General features: G+C 40.6%; 1 protein-coding gene across 1 annotated transcript in view; it reads left to right on the top strand.

The window, feature by feature from the left end:
- Nucleotides 1–301: 301 nt before the first annotated feature.
- Nucleotides 302–14631, top strand: part of sbk1 (SH3 domain binding kinase 1) — an 81229-nt gene continuing 66899 nt past the window's right edge. The window contains exon 1 of the mRNA XM_062964170.1: nt 302–1360. Coding sequence (XP_062820240.1) covers nt 1140–1360 — 221 coding nt within the window. The 5' untranslated portion in view covers nt 302–1139. The remainder of the gene's footprint in view (nt 1361–14631) is intronic.

Here is a 14631-nt window from a genome sequence, read left to right as displayed (position 1 = left end):
GCTTTATCTGTCAGAGGGAACCGACTGCTCTGTCAAACGAGACGAGCAGCGGATGTGGGTCTCTCTGACAACAGGGTCCAGAAGTTTGTGTCTCGGGCACCAGCTGTCCTAGGATGGCTTGACTCTCCCACCAGTGACTGGACAATCTCTCTGTGGATCCTCAAGAAGAAGCTTTTCGGATGAAGCCGGAGCTTGCAACCACCACATCTGGGGACAGTGCTCGTCTCACTATGTGCTGATATTCGGAGGACGTGGCAGACTCAAACTCAACTCTTGGTTGGTCCTTGGTTGGTTGGTTCTTGGTTGGTCCTTCTTGGTTGGTCCTTGGCATTGATGAGAGACCAAAAAGTCAAGACTTGACCACAACGAGGGTTGCAACGAGAGAAGAAGTTCTTGGTTGGTCCTTGGTTGGTTGGTTCTTGGTTGGTCCTTCTTGGTTGGTCCTTGGCATTGATGAGAGACCAAAAAGTCAAGACTTGACCACAACGAGGGTTGCAACGAGAGAAGAAGAGTTCTTGGTTGGTCCTTCTTGGTTGGTCCTTGGCATTGATGAGAGACCAAAAAGTCAAGACTTGACCACAACGAGGGTTGCAACGAGAGAAGAAGAGTTCTTGGTTGGTCCTTCTTGGTTGGTCCTTGGTTGGTCCTTCTTGGTTGGTCCTTGGCATTGATGAGAGACCAAAAAGTCAAGACTTGACCACAACGAGGGTTGCAACGAGAGAAGAAGAGTTCTTGGTTGGTCCTTCTTGGTTGGTCCTTGGTTGGTCCTTCTTGGTTGGTCCTTGGCATTGATGAGAGACCAAAAAGTCAAGACTTGACCACAACGAGGGTTGCAACGAGAGAAGAAGAGTTCTTGCTTGGTCCTTGGTTGGTTGGTCCTTGGTTGGTCCTTCTTGGTTGGTCCTTGGCATTGATGAGAGACCAAAAAGTCAAGACTTGACCACAACGAGGGTTGCGAAGAGGGAAGAAGAAGAAGAAGCAGACTCTCATGGAGGTGCTGCCTGGACGGGACCTCATCTACTCAGAAAATAGTGAAGAGGTCAAGTTCATCCTGCAAAGGATCCCATTGAAATCCAAGACGGACAAGTCCTAGCTCCGGACGTCCGAACATCTTCCTCGGGGAAGCTGAGAGCTGGTGCATGCTGGAAGGAGAGGCCGGCGGCTGGAGAGGAGACCAAGGCGTGAGATGCTCGGTCCCGGCAATCGGACCAATGGGACCCCCGTGCTCCCCAAAAGGTGCTAGCGGCACCGAGGGCTGGCCCAGTCGGTTGCACCCGCTCCCTTGCACCCCGAAGGAGATGGATGCCTTCTGCTTCCCTTGCTTCCCGAAAGAGGAGCTCCAGCCGTTGCAACTGAACAGGTGCGTCTTAACCGGTTCTCCTTCTGTAATTATTATTATTATTTTTAAATTTGTTTTTATTAATTTCTCAATCCAAATGTACAAGCTCACATTTTCCTCATTCTACAATATCTCAGCACATCACGTTGCATACAATCCGACAACAACAACAACAAAAAAAAAATATCAAGAGCATCCCCAAGCATATTTCCCATCAGTCTTTCACCTTTTCCATTACAACTTCACTATACATCTCTCCACTACAACACCCTTCATCTACCTATACATGTTTTATTTTCAATATTATTATTATTAATCTATAATTCAAAATGTCTAAGTATACATTCTTTCCTCATTTTACAATATCCCAGACATATCACATTGTATGCAATCCAACGATAAAGAAAAATCGGAATCAAAACATCGTTATGCATATTTCTTATCAGTTTGACTTCTCCATTACAACTTTACTACATATCTCTCTACTACACCCTTTTATCTACTTATACATGTTTTATTTATTATTATTATTATCGTTATTATTGTTAAACCTTTTCCCCCCCTCTTCCCTTCCCTTTATTTTGTGCCACCTTCACCAGGACCAACCAACTCATACTGTTTCACAAGTCCAACATTTCATTGTCTCTGTTGCTGTAATGATTTTTATTTTGGTTTTAAAGTTACAATAAAAGTGATGGAACAATTTATAGAAAGAAGAAGTTGCAATATGGAATATGGCGCTCCATGCGGTCATGCCTATGGGCACATGACCTTGGAGGTGTCTACGGACAACGCCGGCTCTTGGGCTTAGAAATGGAGATGAGCACCAACCCCCCAGAGTGTGAGTAGATCAATAGGTACTGCTCCGGTGGGAAGGTAATGGCACTCCATGCGGTCATGCCAGTGGCCACATGACCTTGGAGGTGTCTATGGACAACGCCGGCTCTTGGGCTTAGAAATGGAGATGAGCACCAACCCCCAGAGTGTGAGTAGATCAATAAGTACTGCTCCGGTGGGAAGGTAATGGCACTCCATGCAGTCATGCCAGTGGCCACATGACCTTGGAGGTGTCTATGGACAATGCTGGCTCTTGGGCTTAGAAATGGAGATGAGCACCAACCCCCCAGAGTGTGAGTAGATCAATAGGTACTGCTCCGGTGGGAAGGTAATGGCACTCCATGCAGTCATGCCAGTGGCCACATGACCTTGGAGGTGTCTATGGACAATGCCGGCTCTTGGGCTTAGAAATGGAGATGAGCACCAACCCCCCAGAGTGTGAGTAGATCAATAGGTACTGCTCCGGTGGGAAGGTAATGGCACTCCATGCAGTCATGCCAGTGGCCACATGACCTTGGAGGTGTCTATGGACAATGCCGGCTCTTGGGCTTAGAAATGGAGATGAGCACCAACCCCCCAGAGTGTGAGTAGATCAATAGGTACTGCTCCGGTGGGAAGGTAATGGCACTCCATGCAGTCATGCCAGTGGCCACATGACCTTGGAGGTGTCTATGGACAATGCCGGCTCTTGGGCTTAGAAATGGAGATGAGCACCAACCCCCCAGAGTGTGAGTAGATCAATAGGTACTGCTCCGGTGGGAAGGTAATGGCACTCCATGCAGTCATGCCAGTGGCCACATGACCTTGGAGGTGTCTATGGACAATGCTGGCTCTTGGGCTTAGAAATGGAGATGAGCACCAACCCCCCAGAGTGTGAGTAGATCAATAGGTACTGCTCCGGTGGGAAGGTAATGGCACTCCATGCAGTCATGCCAGTGGCCACATGACCTTGGAGGTGTCTATGGACAATGCCGGCTCTTGGGCTTAGAAATGGAGATGAGCACCAACCCCCCAGAGTGTGAGTAGATCAATAGGTACTGCTCCGGTGGGAAGGTAATGGCACTCCATGCAGTCATGCCAGTGGCCACATGACCTTGGAGGTGTCTATGGACAATGCCGGCTCTTGGGCTTAGAAATGGAGATGAGCACCAACCCCCCAGAGTGTGAGTAGATCAATAGGTACTGCTCCGGTGGGAAGGTAACGGCGCTCCATGCAGTCATGCCAGTGGCCACATGACCTTGGAGGTGTCTATGGACAATGCCGGCTCTTGGGCTTAGAAATGGAGATGAGCACCAACCCCCAGAGTGTGAGTAGATCAATAAGTACTGCTCCGGTGGGAAGGTAATGGCACTCCATGCAGTCATGCCAGTGGCCACATGACCTTGGAGGTGTCTATGGACAACGCCGGCTCTTGGGTTTAGAAATGGAGATGAGCACCAACCCCCAGAGTGTGAGTAGATCAATAGGTACTGCTCCGGTGGGAAGGTAATGGCACTCCATGCAGTCATGCCAGTGGCCACATGACCTTGGAGGTGTCTACAGACAACGCCGGCTCTTGGGCTTAGAATTGGAGATGAGCACCAACCCCCAGAGTCAGACATGACTGGACGTTACATTTACCTATGGATAGATGAGAAAATGTCCTTGGGGGGCGGGGGGAGAAGATAAGGGAAGGTATTGATAAGGGAATAATGATATTGAAGTGTGACGGCGCGAGTGACACCATCTATATGTCGAACTGTAAGTTGCAAGATTTGAATTGTTGTATCATGCCTGATTTTGCTTTTACCCTGTAAATGTAATAATAATAATAATAATAATAATAATAATAATAATAATAATAATAATGATAACAACTTTATTTTTATACCCCGCCCCATCTCCCCAGTGGGGACTCAGAGCGGCTTACATGGGGACCGAGCCCGACACATACAGCAATAAAACGAAAAAAAACAATTGTTCCAACAATAAAACATCAATATCAATAAAACCATCATAAAAATCAACATACAGCATAAAATGTTAAAAACAAGAGACTAAAACAAGGATCTGGGCCAAAGTGTAGAAAATATCAAAACGGGAGAGGTAGTTTCTCAGTCAAAATAGTCCATAAAGTGCAAAATAGTAGTGGCAGAAAATCCTGTAGTTGGATGGGCAGATAGTTCAACCTAATAATTAATCGTCGAAGGCCTTTTGGAAGAGCCAGGTTTTTAGGCTCTTCCGGAAGGAGAGGAGGGTAGGGGCCTGCCTGATCTCCCTGGGGAGCGAGTTCCAAAGTCGGGAGGCCACGACGGAGAAGGCCCTCTCTCTCGTCCCCACCAATCAAGTTGGATTGATTGGTTATTTATAGCTGTCAATCAATGTTGTTAGCACCAGTTATATTGCTCCCTCAGCTCAGTTGTTTGACTCCACCCTTTCCTGGAGTGGGACAGTGTTTCCTTTTTCATTCCACCATCAAGCTTTCTACCAGAGGGACTTGACTCTAAAAGCCCTTGATTAAGTTACCTCTCAGCACCAATTCTGAGGTTCTTACCTTTGAGACTTATGCTTCATGTTCAGGGCCAACCTGGACGATGTTGAGGAGTCTCAAGCACCTTCAGATCAGTTCTTTGGCACCAGAGGAAGACTCTGTGTCTTCAAACATAGGCCATTTGGACTGAGGCTGAGGATTGCTCCGGCATTCACAGCCATTGAGAAAGAGGGACCTGGAAAAGCTTCTCAGCTGCAGAGCTCCTTGGACTTAAGACAACCAAAGACTGTAATGTATATTTTCCTTCACCCCATTGAAACTTCCAACTTATTGGGATAACCTTTTGTGAACAATAAAACCAGAACTGATTTGAAGGTACTTGAGACTCCTCAGCGTTGTGAATCTTCTTGGCTGCATGGCCTTGTTCCAGAAGCATTCTCTCCTGACGTTTTGCCCATATCTAGGGCAGGCATCCCCAGAGGTTGTGAGTTATGCTGGAAATTTGGCAAGTGGGGTTTATATATCTGTGGAATGGTGTCCAGGGTGGGAGAAAGAACCCCAGGCAGGAAACAGCCAGGCTTCGAAGCTGCAAGGCTATTCAATGCTAATCAAGGTGGCCAATTGCAACATTCACAATTGCTTCAAGAAGAAGAGATCTTTCTCCCACTGTGGACAGATATATAAACCCCACTTGGGTGTGTGTGTGTGTGTGTGTGTATATATATATATATATATATATATATATATATATAAAATATTGTTCTTCCTGACTTGCAAGGGCTTCTTTCCCTTTTCAAAACATTCCCTTGGTTAAGATCGAGAGAGGCTTTGGAAAAGAATACACTGATAAGGGAGGGTAAGATGAAAGATAAATATATCATATATTGCAAGTAACGGAAAAGTAAACACTGATAAGGGAGGGTAAGATGAGAGATAATTATATCATATATTGCAAGTAACGGAAAAGTAAACACTGATAAGGGAGGGTAAGATGAGAGATAAATATATCATATATTGCAAGTAACGGAAAAGTAAACACTGATAAGGGAGGGTAAGATGAGAGATAAATATATCATATCTTGCAAGTAACGGAAAAGTAAACACTGATAAGGGAGGGCAAGATGAGAGATAAATATATCATATCTTGCAAGTAACGGAAAAGTAAACACTGATAAGGGAGGGTAAGATGAGAGATAAATATATCATATCTTGCAAGTAACGGAAAAGTAAACACTGATAAGGGAGGGTAAGATGAGAGATAAATTATCATATATTGCAAGTAGCGGAAAAGTAAACACTGATAAGGGAGGGTAAGATGAGAGATAAATTATCATATATTGCAAGTAGCGGAAAAGTAAACACTGATAAGGGAGGGTAAGATGAGAGATAAATAGATCATATATTGCAAGTAACGGAAAAGTAAACACTGATAAGGGAGGGTAAGATGAGAGATAAATTATCATATATTGCAAGTAGCGGAAAAGTAAACACTGATAAGGGAGGGCAAGATGAGAGATAATTATAACATATATTGCAAGTAACGGAAAAGTAAACACTGATAAGGGAGGGTAAGATGAGAGATAAATTATCATATATTGCAAGTAGCGGAAAAGTAAACACTGATAAGGGAGGGTAAGATGAGAGATAAATTATCATATATTGCAAGTAGCGGAAAAGTAAACACTGATAAGGGAGGGTAAGATGAGAGATAAATAGATCCTATATTGCAAGCAACAGCCTCCCGGCTTGTAAAAAGGGCTGAAAAACTTGGCTTATCTTCAAGTATATACGGTAAGCACAGAAGCAGACGAGGGGAGGGACATGGCCACCCTACTCATGCCCAAAGGAGGAAAAACAAATGCTCATGCTACATTGATGCTGTCCGCACCTCTCCTGCTAAAAACAGGAGTGTGAACCATTCTTGCGATTCACTTCAGATAGGTGTTGATGTGGGTTATTTTTTTTAATGCAGCACACTCTTCCTTTAGCAACGGGAATCAGCATGAGGCTTGATGGGTGGGGAAAATCAGGGAGAATCACTAAGTGATGTGCAAATATATCGCATATTTGTGGCTAAGTAAGTACCGTATATACTTGAGTATAAGCCGACCCGAATATAAGCCGAGGCAACTAATTTTAACACAAGAAAACTGGGAAAACGTTGACTCAAGTCTAAGCCAAGAGCGGTAAATCTCAGAAATAAAAATAGATACTAATAAAATAAGCACATTTACATTGAGGAAGATGAGACTAATGATTTAACCGGAGTTGGACAGTCTTATCTTAAATTACAGTTTTATGTACCGTATATACTCGAGTATAAGCCGACCCGAATATAAGCCGAGGCGCCTAATTTTAACACAAGAAAACTGGGAAAACGTTGACTCAAGTATAAGCCAAGAGTGGTAAATTTCAGAAATAAGAATAGAAACCAATAAAATTACATTAATCAAGGCATCGGTAGGTTAAATCTTTCTGAATCTTTACATAAAACTCTAATTTAAGATAAGATTGTCCATCTCTGATTAAATCATTATTCTCATCTTCTTCAATGTAAATGACCTTATGTATCCTTTAAATAATAATAGAATAAAATGATAAATGTAATAACAATAATATCAGAGTGAAATAATAAACGTATTACTAATAATAAAAATAGAGTGAAATGTAATAGTAGCAACAATAATAGAGAAAAATAATAAATGTAATAATACCAATCAAAATAGAGAAATATAATAAATGTACCATATATACTCAAGTATAAGCCAGCCAGGACCCTCACTCAAGTATAAGCCGAGAGGGGCTTTTTTCAGTCCTAAAAAGGGCTGAAAAACTAGGCTTATACTCGAGTATATACAGTAAATATTCAAAAATATTTAACCTGCTGATGCCTCAATTAATGTAATTTCATTGGTTTCTATTTTTATTTCTGAAATTTACCACTCTCGGCTTACACTTGAGTCAATGTTTTCCCAGTTTTCTTGTGTTAAAATTAGGCGCCTCGGCTTATATTTGGGTCGGCTTATACTCGAGTATGTACGGTACATAAAAGTGTAATTTAAGATAAGACTGTCCAACTCTGGTTAAATCATTAGTCTCATCTTCCTCAATGTGAATGTGCTTATTTTATTAGTATCTATTTTTATTTCTGAAATTTACCACCCTCGGCTTAGACTTGAGTCAATGTTTTTCCAGTGTTTTGTGGAAAAACAGTCGATGCTTCTCTGTGTCGTCTGACGTGATAGTTGTTGGAGTGGTCGAGCATGTTTGTGTTCTCAAATAATGTTCTGTGTCCAGGTTGGTTCATCAAGTGCTCTGCTATGGCTGATTTCTCTGGTTGAGTTAGTTTCAGAGCCAGCCTTAGGTAATTTTCAAGTGTAGCCGAACAGAATTCTGGCCTCCCCCCCCCCCCAAACCAATCACTGAAAAATAAAAGCGTTGGATAAGCGAAAATGTTGGATAATAAGGAGGGATTAAGGAAAAGCCTATTAAATATCAAATTACATTAAGATTTTACAAATTAAGCACCAAAAATCATGTCTTACAACAAATCAACAGAAAAAGCAGTCTCGACTGCGCTCCCGTATGTTTAGCGCCCCAAGCGACCGCTTAATTCGCCTTATTGTTGGACTGGCTGTATTTACAAATTTAGCACCAAAATATCACAATGCATTGAAAACATTGACTAGCATTCTCTCCTGACGTTTCGCCCACATCTATGGCAGGCATAGAATCATAGAATCATAGAATCATAGAATCATAGAATAGTAGAGTTGGAAGAGACCTCAAGGGCCATCTAGTCCAACCCCCCGCTAAGAAGCAGGAAATCGCATTCAAAGCACCCCCGACAGATGGCCATCCAGCCTCTGCTTAAAAGCTTCCAAAGAAGGAGCCTCCACCACATTCCGGGTGAGAGAGTTCCACTGTCGAACAGCCCTCACTGTGAGGAAGTTCTTCCTGATGTTCAGGTGGAATCTCCTTTCCTGTAGTTTGAAGCCCTTGTTCCGTGTCCTAGTCTGCAGGGCAGCAGAAAATAAGCTTGCTCCCTCCTCCCTATGACTTCCCCTCACATATTTATACATGGCTATCATGTCTCCTCTCAGCCTTCTCTTCTGCAGGCTAAACATGCCCAGCTCTTTAAGCCGCTCCTCATAGGGCTTGTTCTCCAGACCCTTCATCATTTTAGTCGCCCTCCTCTGGACGCTTTCCAGCTTGTCAACATCTCCCTTCAACTGTGGTGCCCAGAATTGGACCCAGTGTGATTCCAGGTGTGGTCTGACCAAGGCAGAATAGAGGGGGAGCATAACTTCCCTGGATCTAGACGCTATTCCCCTATTGATGCAGGACAGAATCCCATTGGCTTTTTTAGCAGCCGCATCACATTGTTGGCTCATGTTTAACTTGTTGTCCACGAGGACTCCAAGATCTTTTTCGCACACACTGCTGTCAAGCCAGGCATCGTCCCCCATTCTGTATCTTTGATTTCCATTTTTTCTGTCGAAGTGAAGTATCTTGCATTTGTCCCTGTTGAACTTCATTGTGTTAGTTTCGGCCCATCTCTCTAGTCTGTCAAGATCGTTTTGAATTCTGCTCCTGTCTTCTGGAGTGTTGGCTCTCCCTCCGAGTTTGGTGTCATCTGCAAACTTGATGATCGTGCCTTCTAACCCTTCGTCTAAGTCGTTAATAAAGATGTTGAACAGAACCGGACCCAGGACGGAGCCCTGCTGATGGCACTCCACTTGTCACTTCTTTCCATGATGAAGACGACGCATTGGTGAGCACCCTTTGGGTTCGTTCACTTAGCCAATTACAGATCCACCTAACCGTAGTTTTGTCTAGCCCACATTTTACTAGTTTGTTTGCCAGAAGGTCGTGGGGGACTTTGTCGAAGGCCTTACTGAAATCCAGGTACGCTACATCCACAGCATTCCCTGTATCGACCCAACTCGTAACTCTATCGAAAAAAGAGATCAGATTAGTCTGGCATGACTTGTTTTTGGTAAATCCGTGTTGACTATTAGCAATGACCGCATTTGTTTCTAAGTGTTCGCAGACCACTTCCTTAATGATCTTTTCCAGAATTTTGCCTGGTATCGATGTGAGGCTGACCGGACGGTAATTGTTTGGGTCGTTCTTTTTTCCCTTCTTGAAGATAGGGACCACATTCGCCCTCCTCCAATCTGCTGGGACTTCTCCCGTTCTCCAAGAACTCTCGAAGATGATTGCCAGTGGTTCTGAAATAACTTCCGCTAGTTCCTTCAATACTCTTGGATGTAGCTGATCTGGCCCTGGCGACTTGAATTCGTTTAGAGTGGCATCCTCAGAGGTTGTGAGGCATGGATAAACTAGGCAAGGAAAGGAAAAAATATATATCTGTGGAGAGTCCAGGGTGTGACAAGAGTCTTTTGTCAGTTGGAAGGTAGCATTAATGTTGCAGTTAATCACCCTAATCAGTAATGCTATGTAGTAATTACTGTATTTACAAATTTAGCACCAAAACATCATGTTATACAACAAATTTGGCAGAAAAAGTAGTTCAATACACAGTAATGCTACGTAGTAATTACTGTATTTACGAATTTAGCACCAAAATATCATGTTATACAACAAATTTGGCAGAAAAAGTAGTTCAATACACAGTAATGCTACGTAGTAATTACTGTATTTACAAATTTAGCACCAAAATATCATGTTATACAACAAATTTGGCAGAAAAAGTAGTTCAATACACAGTAATGCTATGTAGTAATTACTGTATTTACGAATTTAGCACCAAAATATCATGATACAGTAGAGTCTCACTTATCCAAGCCTCGCTTATCCAAGCTTCTGGATTATCCAAGCCATTTTTGTAGTCAATGTTTTCAATATATCATGATATTTTGGTGCTAAATTCATAAATACACTAATTACAACATAACATTAGTGTGTATTGAACTACTTTTTCTGTCAAATTTGTTGTATAACATGATGTTTTGGTGCTTAATTTGTAAAATCATAACCTAATTTGATGTTTAATAGGCTTTTCCTTAATCCCTCCTTATTATCCAAGATATTCGCTGATCCAAGCTTCTGCCGGCCCGTTTAGCTTGGATAAGTGAAACTCTACTGTATATTGAAAACATTGACTACAAAAATGCGTTGGATAATCCAGAACGTTGGATAAGCGAGTGTTGGACAAGTGAGACTCTACTGTATTATTATTATTATTATTATTATTATTATTATTATTATTATATGTATTATTTTACTCTATTATTATTAAAAGGATACATAAGCACATTGACATCGAAGAAGATGAGAATCATGATTTGATCAGAGTTGGACAGTCTTATCTTAAATTTGAGCTTTAAGTAAATATTCAAAAGCATTTAACCTACTGTTGCCTCAATTAATGTCATTTTATCAGTATCTATTTTTATTTCTGAAATTTACCACCCTCGGCTTATACTGGAGTCAATGTTTTCCCAGTTTTTTTGTGGTAAAATTAGTTGCCTTGGCTTATATTCGGGTCGGCTTATACTCGAGTATATATGGTAATATGTTTTTTCAATTCAGTTAACCTATTCATGGGGGCCCCTGGTGGCTCAGTGTGTTAAAGCACTGAGCTGCTGAACTTGTGGACCAAAAGGTCCCAGGTTCAAATCCTGGGAGTGGAATGAGCACCTGCTGTTAGCCCCAGCTCCTGCCAACCTAGCAGTTCGAAAACATGCCACTGTGAGTAGATCAATAGGTACCGCTCTGGCGGTCACATGACCTTGGAGGTGTCTACGGTAATAATAAATACAGGAAAATAATACAAGTAATAGTAAAATAATAAATGCAATAATAGTAATAATAATACAGTAGAGTCTCACTTATCCAAGCTAAACAGGCTGGCAGAATCTTGGATAAGCGAATAACTTGGATAATAAGGAGGGGTTAAGGAAAAGCCTATTAAGCATCAAATTAGGTTATGATTTTACAAATTAAGCACCAAAACATCATGTTACACAACAAATTTGACAGAAAAAGTAGTTCAATACAGAGTAATGCTATGTAGTAATTACTGTATTTACGAATTTAGCACCAAAATATCATGATATATTGAAAACATTGACTACAAAAATGGCTTGGATTATCCAGAAGCTTGGATAAGCAAGGCTTGGATTAGTGAGACTCTACTGTAATAATGATGATGATGATGATGATGATGATGATGATGATGATGATGCTGGGCATATCTATCTTGTTTGCTATGTCATACAATATAGTAATGATAATAATAATAATACATCACACAGTCCTAGACACTTGAGGAGTGTTTGACTTGTGATTTTGTGATACGAAATCCAGCATATCTATCTTGTTTGCTGTGTCATAATATAATAATAATAATAATAATAATAATAAGATCAGGGTGAAATAATAAATGTAATAATAATGATGATGATGATGATGATGATGATGATGATGATGCTGGGCATATCTATCTTGTTTGCTATGTCATACAATATAATAATGATAATAATAATAATAATACATCACACAGTCCTAGACACTTGGGAAGTGTTCTTGTGATTTTGTGATACGAAATCCAGCATATCTATCTTGTTTGTTGTGTTATAAAATAATAATAATAATAATAATAATAATAATAATAATAATAACAACAACAATAATAATACATCACACAGTCCTAGACACTTGGGAAGTGTTCGACTTGTGATTTTGTGATACGAAATCCCACATGTCTATCTTGTTTGCTGTGACAGAATAAAAATAAGATCAGAGTGAAATAATGAATGTATTATTATTAATAATAACAACAGAGTAAAGTAAACGTAATAGTAGCAACAATAATAGAGAAAAATAATAAATGCAACAATACCAACAATAATAGAGAAAAATAATAAATGTAATAATACCAACAATAATAGAAAAAATAATAAATGTAATAGTAGCAACAATAATAGAGAAAAATAATAAATGTAATAGTAGCAACAATAATAGAGAAAAATAATAAATGTAATAATACCAATAATAATAGAGAAAAATAATAAATGTAACAATACCAACAATAATAGAGAAAAATAATAAATGTAATAGTAGCAACAATAATAGAGAAAAATAATAAATGTAATAATACCAATAATAATAGAGAAAAATAATAAATGTAATAATACCAATAATAATAGAGAAAAATAATAAATGTAACAATACCAACAATAATAGAGAAAAATAATAAATGTAACAATACCAACAATAATAGAGAAAAATAATAAATGTAATAATACCAATAATAATAGAGAAAAATAATATATGTAATAATACCAATAATAATAGAGAAAAATAATAAATGTAACAATACCAACAATAATAGAGAAAAATAATAAATGTAATAGTAGCAACAATAATAGAGAAAAATAATAAATGTAATAATACCAATAATAATAGAGAAAAATAATAAATGTAACAATACCAATAATAATAGAAGAAAATAATAAATGTACCATATATTCTCGAGTATAAGCTGACCGAAATATAAGCCACCCAGGACCCTCACCCGAGTATAAGCCAAGGGGGGCTTTTTCAGTCTTAAAAAAAGGGCTGAAAATCTAGGCTTATACTCGAGTATATACAGCAAATCTCCAAAGGACAGGATCGGAATCCAAAATGTACGAAACCCCGTGAGCACTAGCAACGGTTGGTGTTGTGGATGGGCTCGCTTCCTCCCAGGCGGCTTTTTCTGCCTCATGCTGCGGAATGACCTGAGATCACAAGGATGGCTTTCAGATTTCAAAGGGAGATGATTGCTCGCGGCGAGTGGGTGGACAAGAATCTGCGCTCGATTTGCAACCGGCAAAACCCACCATTTCACGTCTCCGAGCAGGTGGCCAAGCTCGAACCCGTCTCCCTTTGAAAGTGGCTTTGGGAAAAATGAAAAAAAAAAAACCTTTGCAGTTTGCTGCCTTGACGAATAAACAGAAACAAAGCGGGAGAGCCTGGTATTTATGACAGCTGAAGTTATATTTTACACCTTACCCAGGAGTTGGCAAGCAGATTAGATTTCTAATTTTTATAAACAGCCTTGAGACAATGGCTGGTGAGATAATAATACTACTACTACTATTATGAGGGTTGAATGAAAAGTAATGCCTCCGCCTTCGTAACTCCTCACCTGGTCTGCGGCAGGTCCTGGCTTGTTCAGTAGACTCTCCTTTACAGTTCTATTTGGAGGGAAGCCTTAGCATTGAACGGTTGTGTTGTTAAAGTGTAAAGTTTGGAACCCTGCACACATGGGGAAGCCTTAGCATTGAATGGTTGTGTTGTTAAAGTGTGAAGTTTGGAACCCTGCACAGATGGGGAAGCCTTAGCATTGAACGGTTGTGTTGTTAAAGTGTAAAGTTTGGAACCCTGCACAGATGGGGAAGCCTTAGCATTGAACGGTTGTGTTGTTAAAGTGTGAAGTTTGGAACCCTGCACAGATGGGGAAGCCTTAGCATTGAACGGTTGTGTTGTTAAAGTGTGAAGTTTGGAACCCTGCACAGATGGGGAAGCCTTAGCATTGAACGGTTGTGTTGTTAAAGAGCAAAGTATGGAACCCTGTGCAAACGGGGAAGCCTTAGCATTGAACGGTTGTGTTGTTAAAGGGCGAAGTAAGATTATGGCAGAAAACAACCTGGCAATAAGTTGACAAAATATGAAAAAGATATGCAAATCCATGTCCTCTTTTGCCCTCTGTATTGATTGATCTGACTTGATTGGCATCCTACTTTCCTCTCCTAAAACGCCACTCAAGGCAGCTCATGACAGCCTTCATTAAAAAGTAAAGATAAACACTTGCAGACACAAAATTATAATGGCCTAAAATTAAAATACGATTGGGTTGCAAGCAATTAAGAGCAAAGCGAAAAAGACTGCATTAAAAGCTTTGCCTTGGCAATCGAGCTCCTTCTCTGGGCAATGTGCAAGATGGCACCGCTTGTAAGTGTTCGAACTGCA

Source organism: Anolis carolinensis, unplaced genomic scaffold (assembly GCF_035594765.1).
Source record: "Anolis carolinensis isolate JA03-04 unplaced genomic scaffold, rAnoCar3.1.pri scaffold_13, whole genome shotgun sequence".
NCBI lineage: Eukaryota > Metazoa > Chordata > Lepidosauria > Squamata > Dactyloidae > Anolis > Anolis carolinensis.
Note: the sequence above shows the minus strand (reverse complement) of the source record. Positions and strands in the feature narration are given on the sequence as shown.